This window comes from Grus americana, chromosome 4, assembly GCF_028858705.1.
Source record: "Grus americana isolate bGruAme1 chromosome 4, bGruAme1.mat, whole genome shotgun sequence".
In the NCBI taxonomy this organism is placed as follows: domain Eukaryota; kingdom Metazoa; phylum Chordata; class Aves; order Gruiformes; family Gruidae; genus Grus; species Grus americana.
This window is the reverse complement of record NC_072855.1, coordinates 14,943,089-14,967,013: the sequence shown is the minus strand read 5'-3', so window position 1 is coordinate 14,967,013 and position 23,925 is coordinate 14,943,089. Positions and strand designations below refer to the sequence as shown.

Here is a 23,925-nt window from a genome sequence, read left to right as displayed (position 1 = left end):
GTTAAGAACGGCTGTTTACTGAAAACATTCCCCCAAGAACTTAAACGGTCTGAAAGCTGTGGTTATTCAGCACCCTTGAAAACAGTCCAATATGAGCTCTTGAAATCACCGATAAGAGTTTAGATGTCTGATTCAGATTTCCTAACAGGACTTCTCGGCATAGACGCATTGCTAAGCTTGCTTTCAATGCAGATTAGATATAATCTGTTTTCACTGACTTTTGCTTCTGCCAGCTGTGGTTAATTTCTATACAGTGATTGTGCTATCTTAAAAATCAGGATTTAAACAAATACGAATGGTACATTGGAGAATGTGATCGCCATGAAGCAGAAAAGGCACTGTTACAGGAAAACACTGTAAGTACAATTTATCTCAAAACCTGGGGTGTAAACTCTTGGAGAAGACATCTGTAAACTGTCCACGAGGGCTTGCAAGTTTTGTTGTAAACTAACCATACGATCCATAATTTAAATCTGCATCATACAGGATGAGACTTTCTTGGTTAGAGACTGTTCAAAGAAATCAAATGCCGAACCATATGTTTTGGTTGTCTATTATGGAAGAAGGGTATACAACATTAAAGTACGTTTTCTGAAAGAGAGCCAACAATATGCGCTGGGAACAGGGCTCAGAGGAGATGATGTAAGTAAAATCCCATCTAATGTTATCATCTATTGCTTTTATGTCGTACTTCACAAGTTCTTAATACTAGAGATGAGTTACAAACTCTCCCACATAACAAACTTGCAGTTTCATTAAAGTTTCTTTTACAATACTCTCACTTCAAGTATGTCTCAAAGTTTAAGCAACTTCAAGATAATAATTTTAAACTGAATTTTACATACCATGCTCAAATTCAGATTTAAATCAACATGAAAATTTCCTACGTACTTATAATACTTCTACCTACTCCAAGTAACACCTGCAAAGTAAAAGGGAAAAGTCCTCCCTTTCCAGGTATACATATTATTTTAGCATATTTTTAAACTTGTTATACTATAAGCAGATATGTTAAAATATATACAGCTCCACATAACTGACAGCATGGCCTGTTGCTATTATTGCTGCATAATGTCTCTCATGCAGCAAAAAGAGGATTAATTCCTTTTAAAAAAAAAAAAAAAAGAGAGAAAATAGGAAAAAAGTTGCCATGGATATTCAGAAGCAATTTAATCATGTGGGTCCCCATCAATCAATCTTTCAGATATGGTAAATTTCAAGTAGAAAATCCCTTTAGATTAGCAATACTTTTTTACTTAATTAAATTCCATTATATTCATGATAACTCTAATTCTTATTCTACCTATATGGATAAATAACAAATACTGTATCTGCATGTCTTTCACACAACCAAAAAAAAAAAAATGTTAAAACAGTAATCTCTAAAGATGTGATACTTGGGGAAAAAAAAAAAAAAAAAAGAAAAACAAACCAAAGAAACAAAGAATGCTCAGCTGCACAGCAAAAAAAGCAAAGCACCAACCTGTTATGTGGGTTATTAGCTATATAAACAACAGGCAGAAATCCAACTAGCGTAAACCAGCAAAGCCTCTGTAGCTGAATCTTCAATTATGTCCTTTTCATGTGTGTCAATACTTTCAAAACGTATCTTTTCTACAGACAGATTTAAAAAAACTGAAACCAAAACTGAGCCAAGCTAACTTCAGAAATCTGGCAAGTCCAAGATTTACATTTGGATTCTTATTAGAAAACGCGGGATAGGATTCATGAGCTTTCAGAGATGAGGGGAAAGGTTTACTGGCAAGCTGTTCTTCGGGAACATTGGTTTAATAATGAGGGGGAAAAAAAATGCTTCATTGTTCAAGCACACTGAAACAGTTTGGGAAGCAGAAGGGTAGAACAAATCAAGAACTGTACTGCAGGTACTGTCATCCTGGCATTGCTGGAGTGAACCATCAGTCTCATGTAAAACATTGGCTGCATTTCTGAACTGAACCTCCCAGATCATTTCCTAGAGTTTTAGTATGATTTAGGAGAAAGCAAATTCTGTGGTTCTCACATTGTTTAGTCTTCCTGTAATGGCCCTGATAAAAAAGGGCTCGGAGTAGAAACAATGACTAAAAAAAAAAATGAAATGGAACTGAAATATGGTACACTACAGAATAAAGACATAAAACTTAATTTTCATCATTTTAACAGAGTTAACAATTAAGGCAACTAGAAAATTACCTGAACAATACATAAACTATCTGAACAATTTTTACTGAACTAAAAGGAAGGAGAATACAATCCCTCCCATCTCAGGAAATACCAAAATACATGACTTTGTTTCAACTTGTGCAGAGAAAGTACATTTCTTAAGCAGTGGGTCTGGACTGACAACACTGAAATTAGAAGGTTACAATTCCAGAATAAGGATTTCAAGCACCTAGTTAACATTCAACGGTGTATCTAAGACTTGGCTCTACCAGGCCAAATCTGTAATCATGACATGTTACCTTAAGCGTTCTTTTTTAATATTGAGTATTGTTTCTCCTGAATTCAGAAATCCTCCCATAAATCAACTACAATAGAAAAAAATCAGAACTGTTTTGCTAGTCAGCTATGTGTAGTACCAGGGAGCCACAGAGATGACAGCCTCCCACTTCTATGCAGCAGATGTGAAAATAAAATTAACGCCGGACTGGGCAAGAAGCACACGTGCAATAATGAGTGATCAATGGCACCAACCTTGATCAGCAAAGCTACAACCATCTCAGAACATTTTTGGGGAATCCTTTCAGACTGCCTTCTTGAAAACAGTTATCTCAATTTCTGCAGCTCGCTCTAGGTTCTTATCTCAGGAGGGTGAAAACAATTTGTCAGGCTGTGAATTACAGCAAAATTGCTGCCTATAATTTTCCAATGCTTGTTAAAGTGCTTTCCAGAGCGCCCTGCATTGTCCCTCTGCAGGGAAACCCTTTGTTACACCACATTTTGCAGTATGCAAGAGAGACAGACCAGCTGCTTTATCTAGATTAGCTTAATATTCCCTCTTCACCTGCTAAAGAGAAAGAAACCTAAACAACAACAAACAGGGGCAGACCTATTACATTTCTCCCCAGTTGTTCATTTTATTCAAAGGCTCAGTCTTACTGATTTGTCTGCAGCATGGTTTCACTTTTGGCTTAGTCTACTTCCATCCATTAAAAGCTTGGTTCTTCTTACACATCATTATTCAAAGTTTTCCCTATCCTATTGCAACTTTTGAATTTTCATATACAGTTTACAAGGTGTTAACATTTTGTATGATCAAAAGATTTTTGACTAGCAATTTTTTTAAAATTTGTTTAATTCAACTTTCATGAGTGCAACATTAGCTCTCATATAGTCTTATAAGTCCATAAGGAGGGAAAAGGCGTTGATCATCAGATTTCTGTTTATTTTTAGAAACTGTTACTTCTATGTCAATGTGATGGTGATCAATGGCAAACAACTGAAGTCTCAGGCAGCTAAATTAGCATCAAGCTGCAATATAATGAATACAAGCTGAGAAAGAAAAAAAAACCAAACCAACCACTAACTGTGTTAGCAGAGCTGTCTCTTTTGCTAGCAATTTAGCCACAGATGTTCACATCTACATACATATTTCATACATTATACTGAGCTCACAGAAAGCTATAAAGACCAGATCCCCAAATGGGACATAAGGGGAATTTAGGCATTTACATCCAAAATTGGTGTCCTGGGCACCCTTTACTCAGCTGTTGCCTTCCCCCACTCCAGTCCGTTTTCAATACTGAAGATCCACAGATACCTGTAACCTGCTTTTCACGTACAGTTCTGACAGAGGTAAACTAGTCAAAGCTTCCTCACATTTAAAGCTGATGACAATACAAAAATTAAGTATTTTTCTTACCTCCTTTGCAAAACTAGATCTGCCACACACAAAATACATGGTTTTACCATGTCTGAAGCATCAGACTCAGCTTGCAATGCAATAACTAAAAATCAAAGGCAGAAGTAGGCTCCTCTTAAACTCAGTGCCCGTTTTACACAGAAGCTTAGAGCATGGCCCAACACGTATCTCTGGATCTTGCTGTTCTGGCCACAGATGTTTTCTCCATCCCTACCACTTCCTATCAGTATTTGCAGCGACCTTTCATTTTCAAACCATTGCCCACGCAAGTCACATCCATTCAACTCAGGTCATTTCAAAGTGAGTCAAATGGATCAGCTTCAACTACCTTCATCAGCCATTGAACTGGCTGCCTCATTAGAGTAGACGAGGGAGCACTTCCACAATGTCTTCCGCTGACAGTGTTATGTCAAAAGTTACCGCCAGGAAAACGGGCAGACTCCACACCAGTCAGGGGATGCTACTACTTCCAACTGAGAGAGATGTTTACAAGCTAAGCATCTCGTCCACAGCTTGACTGACAGCTCAAGGACAAACTCTTCTTATTCAGGATGTGCGATGTAGTCCAGAGTCCTTACCCCCATCCCAATGCAATTCAAAACGAGACCTTTCATGAGCAATCCTTGAGACCCTATTCCTACCTCCTCAGAATGGCCTGGAGATCAGCAGATAGGACATTTCTAAAACAGCAGAGATCGCTTTGAGTCTCTTCAGACAGTGAAGAGAAATGAACAATCCTGCAGTACTGAATTTTCTTCATGTCTTTAGGTGTCTTTATGCCTAACAAAGTGTGGGTTTCCATTAAAAGTGCCAAGGACATAAAGTTCTCGACCATCAGCACTCATCAGTGTGATGTCTGCATGTTCTAGCAGCCATGAAGAGACTCAAATCTTACTAACTCAAGTTTAAGAGTACAGGATGAAATAAAATAGGAAAAAAAAAGATCTAAGTAACAGCTAAGATGTTTCTTCCTCATTACCAAAAAGCTACAGCTTAAAGATACAGTGCTGAATAATGTGGCATTAGCCGAGCGAGGCAGTTAAATTTCCAAAGCGTATGAACAATTACAGTAAAACTCTCTTAACTTTCCAACCAACAAAAAAAATAGAAAAAGGACTGGTGCTGATAAATAATAAGTTTAGAATTAAAAATGTTAGGGTTACTTAGGTATGGCATGAAATACAAACCAGTCTTGCCAAGATTTCCAGTAGCAAGTGATCTTGAACATAGGGCAAAGACAAAACAGCAAAATGGAACAAATATATATAAGTTATCGGAACAAAACTAAAAAATTACCATGCTGGTTTTGAGATCAAATAGTTTTCATCTTAAAATAATACAGGAACACTTACACCAAATCAGATTTAATCAGATTCTCTTGTTATAAACCAGGTGTGGATCAGGTGGAGATGACAGACACTACCATGAGATACCATCATGTATACAACGAATGCCCATGCTTACAGTGAATGTGATATAATATAGATACAGGATAAGTATTAATGTCACAGTAAGCTTGCATTACTGTGTACAGTTCTAGTGACTTAATACCAATGAGTCCAAAGAATAGCTCAAGAGGAGGGACAGTAGTGTGATGACAGCTTAATGGTACGATGAGAGGTTACAAGTTACACACTGGGAAAAGAACTATTTAAACTGAAGGATTGCTAACTGTTGGAATGGCAGGATTAAGACTCCCACCAGGACAGATGAGGATAAATACCTTGCATAGCTTTCTGTTGCTGTTTGATCGGGAATCTCGAAGCACACCTTTGTCATTTTACGAACAGGCTTTGAGGATGTCATTGTTTTGAACACCAGAGAACAAGATTAAAACCCTGCTGAGACACTTCTTGTTCCATACTTCAAAGGGATTTTATAACAACTTTCTGAGTAAACCAAATGGGAAAATAAAAGGTACATTTAAAAAGATACAAGGAAACTTGCAGTGTAAAGTATCGGGTACTGCTAATTAAGTGTAACTTTTGAGAGAGTAAAGTTGGTAATGATTTATAATTGCTTCATCTTTGAAAATCTATCATCGCATCTGGCATCACAAATTTTTACAGGTGATTCTGCATTCTCAGGGCTCAGAGAGACTCCCCTTGTGCCCTAAGCAGCCAGCTGCTTTCTCCTACACAAGACAGACACACAAAGGAAATAAGAGGATTACAATCTGGTGCTTTTCTTTTTCCGATTGCTTCCATATAATCTAATCATAATTCTATGCAAAATATTACCTATTTCTAATAGTCATTTGCAAGTCTTTTGATGTTATAGATAAAACCATCTAGCAATTTCATCTTCAGTCACTAATTACAGTTTTTCTTTTTCCCCCAGAAATTTAATTCTGTGAAAGAGATCATTGACTTCTACAAATATGTTCCCATCACACTCATTGACGGAAAGGATAAATCAGGAATCCAGAGACAACAATGCTACCTTACATATCCATTCAAGTCCTACAAAAGATGTTTTCCACCTTAATGTCACTGATTTGTTTGTATAAATAGAACAATTATTTAAATGTCTCAAAAATCAGATTAGCCTTTGAGTGAGGAGCTCATCCTAATATTACGAAGCATTCTAAATGCTCCACTAAAAAACTATTCTCCAAGTGAGAATACAGATCAACGCCATTTTTTGATTCTTGTGATTTGTTTTTAACTTTGAGGATACAGGTGAAGTATATGGTATTGCATCAATTCACAGAAAAGTTTTAAGAGAGACTGACTCCTGGTATCTTGACAATGATTGAGCAATTTGCTTATCTTGCACTCTACCCTCTAACCCGAGACAAAAACCAAACTCAACCTTGCTTATCTAAACATCACTGAAGCTCAGTTAGTAGCAAAACCTAATAAAGCATACTACAGTCATATAAAAAATATTTTTGCTTTTAAAAGTACACGTGAAATGTTATTTAACTGAGTACTCACTGTTTAACAATTTCATCTGGTGCGCGTATGTTTGCACAATAACAAGCTGTGCTCAGCAGCCACTGAAGTCAGTGGGTGTCAGCTCATGCTCATAGGTTTTGGAGCAGATTATAAAGCTAGCTTTAATTATGTAAATTCTAATACTTACCTAACAGTCATTCTTTAGCTTACGTAGAAGATACTTGTATTCCATATCTGAGCCTTCAAACACTTAAGATAGTAGGACCATTATGCAAACAGTCCCTTTGAATTCTCACCATGTGCAAATACAGAGATAAAAATCATCAGTAGGAACAGCAGATGTGCTTCATTCTCAGCAAGAAAACATGTTCCAGTGTGTATCAAAGATGACAAGATGATGATATTTTTTCAGCAAAAAAATATGGTAATATTTATTCATGTAATTTGAGTTTTGGAAGGCTTAACTGAATTCATTATAAATATGAAAGGCAAACTTCAGTATTTTTCTGCAAAGCATCCATAATCTTCCTTTCTAAGCACAATCAGAAGTTTGAGTAGGTAACTGGGATATACCAAGAAAGCAACCTCAGTTACTTTATCCTTACAGAATAGGAACAAGAATAAAAACATTCAAGCCCAAAACACAACATTCCAACACGATTTATGATGTAGTACGTAGTGGCACAAACTAGGTCTATAAAAAATTTAGCGGTTGGTTGTTATTTCCTTGCAGCCTTTTTATTTCTCAATGCTGCATCAAAATGCAAGAGAACATTCATTGTAATTATTTCTCTCAAACCACTGAGACTGTTAAACCTGAAGGAAATTTTTCTGACATGACATTATCTAATAACACAAATGAAAATTAACAAAGCAGAAGCTGCTAAGCAGAGTTTGGCAGTGCTCATAAACACGAAAAGAGGCATGATGTAACTGGCTTTAAGAGTTTCATAGCCACCATACAATTTAACCTACAAAAGGTTTTCATGTTAAAACAAAAAAAAATTTTCTAAATTAAACCCATGAAAACATACAGCTTAACAATTTAGATAGCAGACAGCAGCAGGGACATACAAAGTTTTGCAGATGTTTACTAGAACAGTAAACTTGCTTACAAAGACAAGCATTACTAGTATACTTAAACCACCCAGAGTTTATAAAGCTGAGCAGCAACACTTTCATCTCCCCCTCTAGTACAAATTTCATGAGGAACGTTCTAATTTTGCCAGTAACAACTCTTACGAAGCAAATTCAAAACTATTTATTTAGTAGCTTCTACAGAAACAAAATTAATTCAAACAGTAACCTGGACTGAAGAAGTTAAAATGAAGGAGGGATTTTAACTATGTTTTTTCCTTATGTTAACAATTTCAACATTCACTGTATGTGAGATGCCAGAATTTTAAAATGGAAGCTATTTTCACAATTGAAAATGCAAATAGTACTGTTAGGTTTGGCATCAAAGTATATGAAGTGAAAAAATCCCCTCTAGTGTACCCATCTAAAAAAATATAATTCCATTTGAATACAAAATGAGAACTGTCATTTCATTATTATGAAAAAAGACAAAAGGAAGTTTGTTCTGTGGAATAGGTTAGTCTGATACAAATGATACAAAAATTTTCCATGTGTACTAATGAAAAAGATCTGAAAAAGCACCAACTATCTGAAGCATTTTAACACTGTATTGCAAAATGATGGGAAAGCAATGTTTTAACTGGTTTTGAAAATAAGCTTCAGTCAGATGTAGTTTTAAAATATTTACATTTCAATGCAGGTATGATACATACTTTATCAAAACAATGTATAATCTGCTGGAATATGTAAAAAAATATTCTCAGCTTAAACTGTTTATAAAAATGCACCAACAGTGGAAAGAGCTAGGGACTACCAGTCATTCAAGAGTAGTCCCAGTTCAAACATAGAACACACATCCAGCATTAGAGTCAGTATTGATTTTCTTATCTGTAAAAATGTAAGTGATTTTAATTGTAAATATGTGCTTCAATATAGGTCATTCTATATGATTTTAAAATGATTTAAAATTGACAAGGCAAAGAAAAACATCTATAGTTCATGTACAGAAACATTAGACTTCAGTATCATCCATCCCTCTTCTTCACTAAAAACTTGAAATTTGGCCCTGATTTAGGAAAGTGTTTAAGTAATTGAGCAATGTTTACATTGCACTGAAGTCAGCAGATACACATTAGACATATATATGTAACTAGGCACATGCTTGTATGAATTGAGGCCTACAAAAAAAATATATATTCTAACATCTAAATTCTTACGATTAAGAAGGATGAAAGATTGCACTGAAAATCTGGTTCAACACTGTCAATGTAAAAGCTGTGCAACATGGTTTTTCATTTTGAAAAGTCTTCATCTTCAGCAAGTTCCTCCTGTAAATATGCATTAACTCACTGATGGAGTTCTAACCAAATGCCCAATTCTGCAAATGCATTTCTATCAGGCTACACACACATGGTGGTAGAGGGTTTATGTTTGGCTATTACTTCCTTAGATTTCAGAACAGCCTTGAGACCATAAAGAGAAAAGCCCCTCCTATCGGTCCAAGCCTGATGGTATCTCTGTCTCTGCCTGCTCAGAAGAAAGATGGTACAGAAAGCTGACAGTGTTCTGGTTTCTTTCTCACATCTACACAATACAGGCTAGGTAAAGACTAAGTACTAAACAAAATTAAACTTTTTAGTGCTATCTGATCTAGTGGGAGTAACTCTGATCCCATAGATTCTTCATTTACACCCTTGTATCTCCTCTGAAGTCAGCAGAAGTGGTGGTTTTTTTTAGTTTCACTGAGAGTACTTGCATTTAAGTTCTACTTTTTATGCGTGGTGCTTAATTTGCCACCAACACCTATGATATACACTTGCTGCCCACAGAGGATCAAAGGTGCTTTTCAGCACCTTTTTTTTTTTTCCAAAGGTGCTCGATCTCTGAAACACTATACTGTAATAAAGCAAACCAAACCCTGTTAAATTTACAAAGATCTCATCTCTAAGATTTTAATCCATACAGACCTAGCACAGCACAGATTCCTAGCACAGAGAATGGTAACTAGAAAGATGCTTGCATAGCAAATATTTTTCAATTTCTCCTATGGAACAGATGAAGTTGACCTCCAACACAAATTTCAAACATGAGAGTGCAAAGTAGTGCTTAATCCTCACTATCAGCTTCTTCGTATCTCTGTAACTCTGCTCTCCTCTCCCACTTTGCTAACAGTGGAGACCTTTTGGCAAAATAAAACAGTTAGTTCAATCTTACTGTCCAAGTAAGTTAGTGGCACTCCCTAAAAAGAAGAGGGAACACCCTCCCCCTGCCCAGTCTCTCAATTAATGCTTTTTTGCTGGAAAAGAAAGAACATCCCAACCCTTGGTTGCCTCTATCAAGTGCCTCTGTCCATGACTTATCCATTCTTCTTGGTCCATATATACTCGTCCACAAAACCAACACTTAAACATACACTGAAGCGTTTCAGATGGTGAAGTTTCCACCACCTGGTAGTTGTTTTTATTGGTCTTTTTAAGTTTCATTTTTAGCATACTCTGCTTTTTTGCTTGGTTTCCTGTCTCAACATTTTGAAGAGTAAGACGTTTTCGATAACGTTTGACACCAAGACAACTACTTGTCCTTTCTGACAGAACTACTTTCAGGACTTGACCTTTATATTTGTTGATAGTCTTCATGACATTGATTATCTCTGGTGAGTCAACATCAGGATGGTTTAGTACCACAACTGGCTGGTTACGACGAGGGCATTTTATCAACTGATTCATTCTCAGAGGGACAAGCCGAAGACGTCTTGCTGTCAACAGATACGACATGTCAGAACTTGAACTGGTTTCCGACTGAGTTCTTGTCTTCCTCTTAGGAAGTTCCCTGAAGCTTGCTTGTTTCACCTTGGTTTTGGAACCTAGTTGACTTTTTGAATAGGGTTTGCTTTGCTTACTCACATCGCTGCTTTTCTGAAATGGGACACCAGTTTGTTTGCTATTATTTTTAACGCTTGCCTCTCGCTTTGGTCTTTGCCTGAGTGATACGCTTTGGGACTGAGCATTCAGTTCACTCTGATTAGGTAAACATGGCAAATTACTGCTAAGAGTCTCAGAAACACTGACAGGAACTGGACGAGGCAGAAACATTTCATTGCAGTACACAGAAGGAGCTGATGTTTCACTCCTGTTTTCTATTCCATTTGATTTTTGACTGCTAGTAGCATTCAGCACTCTCAGCATTGTCCCTTTGGGGATAAACACTGGAGTAGCAACATGGGAATTTTTAGTTACCCTGCTTTTAGATGTTCTTGCAAATGTAAGCAACTGATCATTACTGTGTTCTTCACTACTAATCACACTGCTTCCACCGTGCACTTGAGACAGAGACGCAGACTGTTCCACTTCAGTGGCAGGAACAACTCTCTGAGAGTTAGCTGAATTTTCTTGAGGGAAAAGCACCTTTTTACTAGAAGCTTGACATCTCAAAGGCATGGATTTCATGTTAGATTCAGCAGCAGACATGAGCTGAGCAATCTTTCTACACAGCAATGTTGCTGACTTCTTATTGCATGTTGTGTCATCCCATCTGACACCCTCTGGAACGTTTTCAGCCCCAGAGCTAAGAGAAAATACAGATGAAATAACAGGTCCCTCAAAAGGGTTGTCTTTATTTTCCATTGTCTGTAGTTCTAATGATTCCAGAAGAAGATTGTTCTTTTGACTTATGGTTTCAGCTCTCTTTACTTTACTAAAGCCAAAAGTCATGTCCTCACGAGGTGGAGTTTTAGTGACATTAAACTTTTTTCCTGCTTCAGAAGGTGTAACAGAGTTTTTATCAAAACCCTTACCAGCTAAATGTGTTTCTGTAGAGCTGACTGGCAGACTCCTATATTCTCTGTCATCCCTCTTTAGAGGCAATGTATCCTTTTGTTTATGGACTGCAGAAGAAGAGGAATTTTTTCCCTCCTGAGTGGCCTTTACTGAAGTGCTCTTGGAATTTTTCTCTTCAGAAACAGCAGCATATTTTGGAGGAGGCATATCCGCACCTTCTTCGTAACAATACAAGTCATAATGTAAGTTATTTTTTCCATCTACTTCCCACCTTGAGGACTTAAGATCACTTTTTTTTTCAGTACTATTCATCACCAAAGATGGAGAACAAAGTTCTATAACACCCGAATGGACATCAATACCTTTCACCAAATGGAAGCAGAATTTTGATGCATCTTCCCTCTGTATAGATACAGAGTTACAGTCTAAGAGTTGAGAACCAGAAAAACAAAGACATTCAGAATTCTTGTCATATGTACTATCCAAATTAAGCTGGTTACTAACACTGGATAATTTGTCTACATTCACTTCCATGGTTAGTAACTCATTTTGAGATACAGAAGATCTTTTTTTTCCTTCTGCAGATCGTTCTATACCTTGATTTTCAAGTTCCTCTTCAGCACCATTCACAGGTTTGTAAGTTGCTTCTTTCATAGGAATTAGTTTAAGGACCAGCTGTTGTGCTCCATTCACTATCTTAATCTCTACTACCTGAGCTAAACAGTTAGAAGGAACTACAAGTTCAGATGGTGCAATGACTGTTAAAGGCATCCCAGGTTGTAAAGGCTCTGTTTTTGGAGAATAAACCTCAACTTCAACACTTTGATTCTCACATACACTTATTTCAGATGGCTCCAATGTTGTTGTACCTTGGACTGATGCTGTGTTTACGCTACAGTCTACATTATGAGACAAACAGACTGGTTTAGTTACTTTATCTGGAATCTCACAAATCATATTTGAAGATGAATTTGAAAGTTCATTCTGAAAAGGACTGTTATTGTATCTCTGCCTTTCAAAGAAAGTGCTTCGACTCAGCTTCTTTTGCTTGTGGTTTATGATAGTATTTGACAGCCGTTTTGGGGGCGTTTCATGTACTCTTCTTGTATGTTTTACTATATAGTCATGTCTAACAGCACCATATTCACAGTATTCACACTGATAAGGAAAAGTTCCGGTGTGTTTCACCAAATGCCTCTGGAATTCTCCTTTGGTGTAGGACACATAACTACAGTGAGAACAGATAAATTTAATTTCTTCATGTTGACCTACGTGCTTTTTATACTGCAAAGGATCCTTTGTTGAAAATCTACATTTATCACAGTAGTATTTACCTGGCAGAAAGTTTTTAACTTTAAATGTTTTCTGGGTTTTATTTGGGGATTTTTTTTCATGTTTTTCGACATCTACAGCATTCACACACTCAGGAACAAAATGGAAAGCTGGTGGTATAATATGACTGCACTTGTTGCAGACGAAATTTTTGTCTTCAGTCCATCCAAGCTTCTTAGGCTTTTCTGTATCTTGCATTAAAATTTTCTGAACACTTCTGCATTTTATACAGCTTATCAGTGACAACTTATTATTCTCAGCCTCAGTCCCTTGGTAACAGAAGTTTTGGTCATCATTCCCTTTCGATGGATTTGTTTTATCCTCAGAAGATTGCTTTGGGGATGTACTTAAGGAATTATTTTTATCATTAACTTGGCTGGGGTACAATCTTGGTAAAATTTCCCTCATTTTTTTCAACTGCATTTCAGAAGATGTGACTCTGCACCAGTTTTGTCAAACACAGCAGCAACAGACAGAAAGTTTTCTTGATATTAGTCCTGTGTATGCTGCTTGTCAATCATTCAGGCCAACAATCTGCAGAATACACACTTTGGAAGAAACGGTGCTCAAGGAACTGCATCCATATTATATTCCATGTTCTTTATTTTATTCAATCAACTTGCAGCACTAAAGAATAAAAAGCAGAATATTCAAGTCAGTTACAATACACTGATCACTGAAATACAATGAACTATTTCATATATTTCAAACTATATTTGAACTATTAGTGGATTACAGCTAAATTAGAGAGTGTAAGTCTACTGTTAATATACCACATTGTATTCTGTACATACAACCACTAACTCTAAGCAAAACATACCCAATCAAATAATCCTTTAATGTTTGTTCTTATTCAAAATGTTTGTAAATTCCTAAAAGTATCTGCTATGCATCAAAACCTAGAGTTCATGTTACTTCTTGCATGTCATGAAAAATTTTACATTTAAGAAATGTATTTATAAGCCTAACAAGACAGACGCTGCAGGTGCCACTCATTTGTGAATCCCAACAGGAAAAAGGACAGTGAGTACAATGGCCACAAGAAACACGCAACTATGAATTTGTTTTTAAATATAAGGATTTTTAAGTTAGCATGGAAATTCCTAAGTACAGCAGGAAGTTCTTTTCTAATCAGTGCCAATATTTTAGATCCAAACAATCTCAAACACTAATTCATGAACAAGGTGTGATTCATACTTCACATGTTCTAAAAGTAATGAAGTCAAAACAATCTGCGGCTGCAAAATTAATTACCTTCACTTCTATTAATATCACAGTGTAATGACTTCTATATATGTGGACAAGCACATAAATAATTCACTCCATTCTGATAATACAGAATGTGTCAAGCAAAATAAACAATGCAATGGAAGGCAGAGGAAGAACAGTAATATCAGTGTAAAATCACCACATTAATTTGTGCGGCATATTTGGCCCCACAGGTTCCAGCAGTCTTAGTGTCTCTTTTCTATATTTAACATGAACAAGATCTCAGCCTTTAAACTTTTGCCAAGACTATGAGACCACTGTTATTTGGGAAAAAAAACTAAATTAGCCTTGAGACATACATAAAACAAGATAAAGGCCAAAGCTAACAGCAAGTAAAATCTACTCAACATCTTCCTTATTCAAACATTCTTACTTATAGACACACTGTTGCACAGACCTGCATCCATGTATAGAACTTATTTCATGACGTTATTTCTAGATTTCTTTAGATTTCTATACATCCAACTGCTTCCTCTCCAAGTCGATCTACAGAGAGCAGGGCCTGATTTGGGCACCAAAAGAAAAGCGCTGAGATCACCTAAGTAGCATCCTATTACAATAATCCTACATGAATGAGGAAAACTTTACACTATGGTACGTCTCCACAATAGCTTGACAGGAGGAAGCATCTGATCCAGAAAGTTTTTCTTGCATCTACCTGTGCTCCATCTGCCAACATCCTAACTGTTATAGGAATGCTGCCCTAAAGATGGGTCTCTACAAAGAGTAAGTATATTGATGTAACCTCAAACAAGGGTAAAATTAAGTTGGAAAACTGGTTAGGGAAAACACAGTGGACTTTTCACTCTTTAGCATATGGATGGCTGTACACCTGTAAGACTCCTCAGTAGGTAATAACCTCATCTCATTGCAATGCAGACAACTGTACATCCCTATGTGAAAAATCTTTATATCCCGGTGTGAAAAACAAATCAATGGCAACCTCCCAGTAAGGAGGAAAGTATACGTGACTACTGTATCATGATCTGAAGACTATTTTTTTAAGCAATTCTAGTGTTGGTAACATTATGCCCTCTATTATCCAGATTCTAAAGAGGAAAGAAAACCAAATATTTCTGGTATTCTCAGATGGACCATTCTTGCCCTGCTAATATCACTTGTTAGACTTAAGATGAATCTTGTCGACACAGAAGTGCAATGGCAGGCCTATGTTCAGGAGATCCACTGTTTTCTTTCAGGAGAAAGATAATAAGGTATCTTGCAAAGCTCAAGATCCAGACCAAAGATCACAGAATCATAGAATGGTTTGGGTTGGAAGGGACCTTAAAGATCATCCAGTTCCCTAGATGCTTTGAAGATTTCTATACAGCTTTAACAAAGAACTAAAATCGCATTTGAAAGGAAAGGGTGAAATTTGCCTTTTTCTGCTGTTAACAGCTATCCATTGGTCCACTGAAACTGCACTCCATGTGAACTGACCAAAAAATAAGCATAGACCACTTTATGCCATCAGCGTCCTTGACCACAAAAAAAGTATTAAAGACGTAGAGTTTTCTTATATTTTTTAACACTGTCCCTTATGGGACACCATGGAAAAGGATCCATCACTTTTAAAAAGCAAGAAAGCATAAGAAACACTAAGAACACTTCAATTTACCAGACAGATCTGGGTTGCTCAGGTTGCAAGAGGACATTAGAAAAAATTAACAGAGGTAATTCAAAGAACAGGCTAGTAATCCTTCTAAACTTTCCTAATTCAAATAGCTTTGTATATGATAGCGAAAACAAACACGTATATAATCGCAAAACCAAGCTTTCATTCAGACCTGTGACAAATAGCATGTTGCTAGAATCCAGGTTTTGAATGTTGTTGGAATTACTGCAACTGCATTTCAGACATGTGGTGGGTAGATCCCAGCCAGCAGCCAAGCAGCCACACAGCTGCCTGCTGGCTCCTCACCCCTCCCTGAGTAGAAGGGGAGTGAACTGGAGAAAAGGAGCAAAGCTTATGGGTGGGGACAGAGGCGGTTTAATAGGTGAAGGAAAGAGACAGAGAGGGGACGGAAGGGAAACCACTCACCACTTTCCACAAGCAGACTGATGCTTGGCCAGTCTCCAAGCAAGAATCACCTTGGAAGCCAACTGCTCTCTCCCCTTCTTCCCATTTCCATTGCTGAGCATGACATTATATGGTATGGACTATCCCCTTGACCAATTCTGGTCAGCTGTCCCAGCAGTGTGCCCTCCCAATCTCTTGCACACCCCACGCTTACTCACTGCAATGGAGGCGGGGGGGGGGGGGGGGGGGGGGGGGTGTGGAGCGGAGAGGAGAAAACTTTGGCATCTGCAAACACTGTTCAGCAACAGGCAAAACACTGATGTGTTATCAACACTGTTTTAGCCACAGATCCAAAACACAGCACTTCACAGGCTGCTAGGAAGAAATTTAACTCCATCCCGGCCAGATCCAGTACAAGACAAAAAAGAACTGAATAACCAGGTGCTGCTGAAATGACACCACTGTATCTCGCTAGCTATTTTTTCCACCAATCTTTCCTGAACGCTGAATACTTAACAAGAAAAGTTTTGATGCAAATAGTTTATTATTATTTTGGATAAAACAAGCCCACAAGTACATTGCAATTTCATTCTTGTATTTAAAAAAAAAAAATGCTTTTTTCAGTTACTTCAGAAAAGTTAGACTATCAATATACACTGACAGGCAGCGCAATACAGCATCCATTCACTCCATACCAGCAGGGAGGAGGAAATTTCCCTGAAGATTTGTTTTGATATTTAAAGGGTTAGCAGAGACATGCTTCAGAAGATTTAATTAAAAGATACATACTCAATTTTTCAAGTTACAATCAAATGCAGTGCACACAGACCAATCCAAAGATACTGAAGAAGACCTGTAAGTCTACATGGAGTCTGCATGACAAACACAAGAACAGTATAGATGAAGAACGGAGCAAGAGACACCAGGAGTGTTAAAATCAATTCCAGTCACACTCTTTACAGGAATGGATTCAGAAAACGTTTATGAAAATACTTTTAAATACAATAAGGTACCTGAATTAGGAGAAATTTAAAAAAAAAATTTAAAGGCCTTAGTAGTTTTGAAAAAAATTGGAAGCAAAAACTGAAGAGCCATGCAGAAAAAGGACAACAGAAGGAAGATAAACCAAACTCTCTCATTCACTCCTACCAAACACCTGCAATTCAGTGACGTTAAAGAGTAGGGCATTTAATAAAAGGAAATATTTCTGCCTGTCACACAACACTAGTATATCTTGGACCTCACTGCTCAAGACACAGAGATCAATAGATCCACAGGAGTCAAAAGGCATTCCAAGCAGTGGATATCACATTTACATAAAGGTTAAAAAAAAAATTAAAAACAATTAAAAACAAAAAAACCCAGGAAGAAACATCCTCTGCAGCCTGACTATGCCAAATTCATCCAGTACAAGGTTTTTTTGCACTGCAGTAGATTACAAACCACTGATGTGGCCACTGTCAAGACAGGAATTGCCAGTGTATACCCATTATTCCTGAAATTTTCATTTACTTCAAATATATTAATACTTTGTTGAATATTTTTCTTTGAAATTATGATTTTCCAGTGTTTTAGTTCCCTTTTCTTTCTCAAATTACACGCTATCAACAAAATGGGTGTGACAAGCAGCATGTGATCTTACGCGATCAAATAAATAAGACCTTACTTCAAGAAGGCACACATCTCTCACACTACGTTCACAGACCGCATCTAACAATCAAAGCTTGCTTTGGTATTGAAAAGCCCATATAAGTCATCTCCTAAGACAAAAGTTTAAACAGAACTGGAAGGCACTGCGCATCACTGTATCCAGAAGACACAGTGTGTAAAATCTGAGTCTCTGTGAAAAACTTAAATCTCTTCGTAAGCTTAAAATTATCTTGTCTGTATTTTACAGTTAAATATATGCCATATACCATCCATTTAACATCAACTGACTTTCTCTGTTAAGCAGAGTTAACTGCTCTACTGATCACACTACACAGCCGCAATTATCAGTCATTAATTTTAGGCCTAATGACTGCGAGAGATCCAAAGTGCTTCACTCAAGTATAACACGTTGTAATAATTAAAAGAACTGATTTTGTATTAAAACCAAACTATTCAAATACACCAAAGAAATTGTATCTACAATTATTTCTTCTTAAAAAGACATTTTGTTTCACAGTAACAGCTAATCACAGTCATAATACTTTTTGTATCTCATATTCACATGAATTTTTTCCATCAACATGAATAAGGAAAATCAATGCAGAGAATTAAGAAAAGCAAAGACCATGCACCAGGTTTTCAGAGGTTACTTTATTATAAATTATACAGTTATTTCACTCTACAGAAAAATTTAATTACATTCAAAATTTTTACTACTTATGATATAAATTTATGCAAAATATTGATTAAAAGTAAATCACTATTTTTAGAATGCATAAGTAAAAAATTGTCCAATTTATTGATGCGTATTGGCATTGTAAGAAGTCAGGTACATATATGAACTATACAGTACTCTACTGAAATGGAGGTCTGCTTCTCTGTGGCTCTAGGACTGAAGTCTAGCTTTATTTGTATCTGAAAGATAAACGTTTCTGCCATATCATTCAATTGCTTGGTGGCCTTCTTGCAATAAGCTAAGCAAGGTATTCTCAAATAAGTACTGCATCAAAAGTAATATTTTAGACAGTGCTCAGAGATGTTTATACAGTTGATTATCATTACATGTATGATCAACGTTGAAACATGCATACATTTAATCATTTCACACAATTTATAACCATTTTTAATTTATAACCATTTTTAAAATCTCTCTGTATATCCAAAGACTACTATTTAGCATTACCTTACTCTAAGCTTTAAGGCCTGTAAGCAATAAAGCAAGGAAGTATGGCACTGAAGAAAATGGGAGAGGGGGGAAGAGTCCCATTAAAAGTACATATCCCTCCATGCCCAGTTTTCAAAACAGTCATGTAGATGCTAAAATTCATTTCTACAAATTTAATTCCTGCTAAATACTATATCTATGTGCAAGAAAGGGGCCTTGACTATAACCATTTACTGTAGTAACAATGCAGAACAGAATGCTAGCAAAATCCTGTAAAACACCATTAGTCATCTTAATAATAAAACAGATTTTTTTCAATTAAAAATCTATTTGAGGACACTTCAGCTACATCTCAATAAATGGTCTAGTGTTATCATAGAAGAAATCCAAGTCATTTTATGCATCTAAATTATCTTAACTGTCCAATGTAATACTTCATGATAGATTCTCTTGCAACAAAATTTAATGTAGGCTTTAATTAAGCAAATCGTATGCCCAAATAGAACTCTCTAAATAATAGTTCTTTAAGCAGCACAATTTACATACAAAATACAGGATGTTCTATTTTGCTCAGTAATACAGTTACTAACCCAAAAGGCTTCTTTTCTTCAGGAAGCAGACCAAGATGACAAACCTGGACAACAGCTTTACAGTCGAGTCTAAAGCAGCCTGATGGCGTCCACGAGACAGCAGCACCCGCCAGCCCACACCAAAAAATCCCATTTTCTTGGGCATCCAGCCCACCCACGCAGAAGTGTTGCCACCTCTCCGGGGAACAGACGCCTCCCTCGCTCAAGGCTCATCTCCGGAGGTCGAGCACCGCCGCTGCCCGGGCGAAGACAGCCGGGCGGGTGGCGGACCCTCCGCAGGCCGCGCAGACCTCCGCCCGCCGCCGAGGCGGCTCCGCCCGCGCCGGCCCGCAGTGCCGCCGCCGGCCCGCAGGGGGCAGCACCGCGCGGCTCGCCGGGCCGCAGCCCGCGCTCGCCGCTAGGACCCCCGGCCCCCCCTCCCCGCACGGGCGGGCGGACAGGCAGGGCGGTGGCGAGCAGCCGACAGCCGCGGCGCTGGGACGGCTTGGCACAGGCCGGGGGCGCCTTACCTGGCTCGCAGGAAGACGAAGAGAGAAAAGGGCTGCCTGCTTCAGGGGCAGACCCCGCTAGCCGCCACCGCTCCCCTTGTCTCCGCACAGCACAAGAAACGCAGCGCCGATGCTCATCCTCCCCGACCCACAGCTCCCGCCCTCCCACTCCGCCCTGACGTACTTACCCCAGCGAGGGCGAGGACGAGCCCCCCGCCGCCGCTTCAGCACGGCCCCCCGCCCACCGCGGCGACGGAACTGACCTCAGCGGCCGCTGCAGCGCCGCGCCGCCCCATTGGCCAGCTCCGCACCACCGCTCCCGCCGGCGGCGCCGTGTAGAGCTCTACTGAGGCGCCCCGAACGCGGCGGCGCAGGCGCGCTGTGCACCCCGGCCCGGCGGGGAAGGCCCCAGCGCTGAGGTGGCGCTTCGAGGAGCGTCGGGCAGCGCAGCCTGCTCCTGTGTGGGAACCTGTCACCCGTGTGGGACCCAGTACTGCGTGGGGAACGCAGTACAGCCGTGGGGGAAAAGGCTGGGCTGATGTTGCAACACCTGCAAGATGGCAGGCGAGGGTGTATAAGAAGTTGCACCATCGGGTTGCTGCCAGCTGGTCACCCCTCAGGGATTCTGACAGGACAACAGGCCGAAGGAAGAGCTGTTGTTCCCAGTAATCTTTCTACATTCCCCCCAATATCGCTGTGTTTTATTAGTATATGGCGTGGGCATACATTTCACAGGGATTGGTCAGTTAAGTAGCATGATGACATAGTAGTTGCATATTTTCAGGTGCTTCCTATAAAATCCAAATTTGTCTTTAAATAGAGTGTTCATAGTCAAATATAAAGGGAGAAGAAAGGATTTAAACTGCCAGCATCTTGCCCTGTAAAAGTACCTTTAACATCACTGCAGTATCTAACCACTCTGCTTAAAAAGGAAACCTTATTTAACATAGGGTCCAAAGTCTTTCCAGATGGCATCTTTAAAATGGAGCTTTTTGGTACACGACTCCAAAGTTATACTTTGTTTTGCTGATTGTTCTGTTAGCATGGATTCTGTATGATAAGAGGAACGACAAGTAAGTTATGTCTTCAATCAATTCTGTACTGGGATGATTGGAAACAGGGCTTGACCTATCCTTACCATTGTCTAGACATGAACACAGATCTTCAGGGATCTTGGATTTTGGGATAGGCTCTTTAGGTCACAAAAAAAGGAAAGGGAAAGCTAAAGTTATCAAGCAGGGAACGTTGGGGGAAAAGAATCATCTCAACTATGATTATTTTCGTTCCAAAATGAGATGTTGCCTGCAGAGTCTGTTACAACTTTTGATCAGCAGTGTATGAAAACGGTTAACAGTGGAGTTTGGAACATTGTAGTTTATTGAACTTTTTTAAAACTTGTGAAGAAGGTCTTCTGGCTGATAGAGTATGTTGGGATTTCTAGAAGGCTTTGGACAAAGGCTGACAAAGAAACTGAGCAATAATGGCATAAGGCCAAATGTCTTGGAATGGATATCTGGTTAAAGATGGAGCACAGGGGGTGGGAGTGAGTGTGCGATACTTGTAGTATAGAGGTCACTGGTGCAGCGCAGTAGCCGCCTGTGCTTGGACCTGCCCAACATACTTACAAGTGATGTGGACTTGGCACTCAAGTGACTGCCTTCTGATGATACCAAACTATTCAAGGACTTAAGAACAAAAGCCCACTGAAGATCTGCAGAAGGACCTCATGAGCCTGAATAACTAGCCAGTAAAATGGCAGATGACATTCTGGATAGATAAAAGTGATGCACAGTGGGGAAGAACATCCTAACTTCAAATATAAAATGATAAGCTCTGTTACCAGAAAGCGGCAAAATAATTCACTCTCTAAGACTTATTTTGAAGTTTTAGAAAGCAGGCATTATTTATTGCAGTGCTGGGTACACGGGGGATAACTCCACCTAATGTGCACACCCAAAAGACAAAACTAGCAAGTATTTATACTATGTTAATATACATATTCATTATATTTCCGAGTAGTGCTTATCACATTCATGGATTTTCCTTTGCACATGTTTGTTGGCGCCTCCAGGTAGTCCTCGGGGGTCTTCAGACTCAGTCCTGGTATCACATATACCTTATCCCTCAAGGCTGTTTTTGTGATCACCTTGTAACTTTCTTATCTTTGCACATCTGTTCTTCCAAAGCCGAGCATTTAAAATGAGATTGTTCCAGAGCTTCTTATCTTACAACTAATTATTTTCTAAGTTACAATGGTTTCCCTTTTGTTTGGTTACATCTATTGAGCAATGGCTCTAATTGCTTGAATTGATCTTAAGATTTCAATATTCACAGGTATCAGCTCCAAGCTGGTTAGTACTGTGCAGCAGCAACATCTTGGAATTACAATACATTTCTGTAAAAACTTTCAGTGCTTAACAGAGTTCAGAAAAAACAAGCTGTATGCTGAGATTTGAAAAGGAACAGAGAACAAAGCATCCTTATGCTTCTGTGTAAATTCATTATTTGACCACATCTTGAAGGCTGCCTGCGATTCTGAGTTCCCTCAGCTCACGAAAAACAGAATAGTAGTGGAAAAGGTTCAATGAAAGGTAAAAAGGATGATCAAAGGTACTTTGCTCTCAACTTCCATGGAAGGAACAACTAAGTAAGCTTTTGTCTGAAAAAAGAGATTACTGTTGATATAACAAAGGGCTAAAAATCATGAGCGTACATTGTAACTTATGAAAGCCGTTAGGGACAATTTGCACTTACTGACTTGTGTCAGCTACTCTGCAAAGGTGATTATGTGGTGTCATGAAAATTCACTTCCCTATTATATCAATCAGTCTTTATAAAATGAAAGTGTATTAACTTTGTTAATATATATTAGTTCACATTATACACTGCAATATAATGAGGTAGTGGAATTTTACTGGAGACTTTGGTGGTATTCATGCTCAAGTAAAACAGCCCAGCCATGGAAATAGGGACTTGGAAGCTTAGAGCTGTCTGTGAAGGATAAAGGATACCCATGGACAACCAAGATAAAGCCAACATCCTAGCACCTCTAACACATCTTTGAAACCCTCCCAGTGTCCTCTGGCATCATAGATAAGTAACTCTAGCAAGACTGACTCCGGGATCAGCTGGATCAATAGACAAGCAGCAGGAATGCTGCAGAACTACAGTTGCTTTGCAAATTTTTGCTATGATTAGTAATTGGTAGTGTAGGTCTTAGCGATTAGTCAAATCTTTTTGTACCTGAATCGTTGAAGGGTAGAAGAGCCCTGTGTAAAACCACATTCAGGGTGACTCAGTTTGGCTGGTACATTTCTTTTGCGTGAATATTTACCCCTGTAATTCTATACTTTGTGTCCTAGCCTCTCTCCTTGGTCAGCACGGGCCAGTTGCAAATTTTCGTAACAGTGAGCTACGCTTAGCAGATCATTTTCTTCAAAACCAGAAAAATTAGAAACATTCCTAAAATAAAAGATGATATTCTGTAACACAAGGAATAATTCAAGAAATAGTTTGCTAGTCAAAATATTTTTTCAGCTCATCTATCTGTACCTGAAACAGTCCAGAGTGCAATAAATATACTTCATATTGGTAAAATGGAATCAATTTTCTGATACACAACACTGATTAAGCACTTTTACCACTCTTCCTTAAATATGTGTAGCTAGCTTGCTCTGAAGTTAGAAAGACAATTGCCTGTAACAAATGCAAATAGATTATTCACTATTTAAATAAGGCCAGACAAACAATGTCACCCAGAAGAGCCGTTGTTATGGAAAGCTTAAGAGTCAATTTGCAT

At 38.4% G+C, this 23,925-nt stretch overlaps 2 protein-coding genes across 5 annotated transcripts in view; one reads left to right on the top strand and one right to left on the bottom strand.

Annotated features, from left to right (window-relative positions):
• Window positions 1-7,284, top strand: part of CLNK (cytokine dependent hematopoietic cell linker) — a 62,636-nt gene extending 55,352 nt beyond the window's left edge. The window contains exons 17-19 of the mRNA XM_054825029.1: window positions 279-356; window positions 487-642; window positions 6,200-7,284. Of these exons, the coding sequence (XP_054681004.1) occupies window positions 279-356; window positions 487-642; window positions 6,200-6,346 (381 nt within the window). The 3' untranslated portion in view covers window positions 6,347-7,284. The remainder of the gene's footprint in view (window positions 1-278; window positions 357-486; window positions 643-6,199) is intronic.
• Window positions 7,285-8,005: 721 nt separating this feature from the next.
• ZNF518B (zinc finger protein 518B) lies at window positions 8,006-20,380 on the bottom strand. 4 transcript variants are annotated; one of them, XM_054825026.1, is made up of 2 exons: window positions 20,315-20,380; window positions 8,006-13,571 (listed from the first exon to the last, which is right to left on the bottom strand). In XM_054825026.1, the coding sequence occupies exon 2, from the start codon at window positions 13,365-13,367 to the stop codon at window positions 10,119-10,121; it is 3,249 nt and encodes a 1,082-aa protein (XP_054681001.1). In that variant the 5' UTR covers window positions 13,368-13,571; window positions 20,315-20,380; the 3' UTR covers window positions 8,006-10,118. The 4 variants fall into 4 exon arrangements, with proteins under 4 accessions (XP_054681001.1, XP_054681000.1, XP_054681002.1 ...); XM_054825025.1 differs by lacking the exon at window positions 20,315-20,380 and adding an exon at window positions 20,148-20,279; XM_054825027.1 differs by lacking the exon at window positions 20,315-20,380 and adding an exon at window positions 19,683-19,741.
• Between the last annotated feature and the right edge of the window lie 3,545 nt (window positions 20,381-23,925).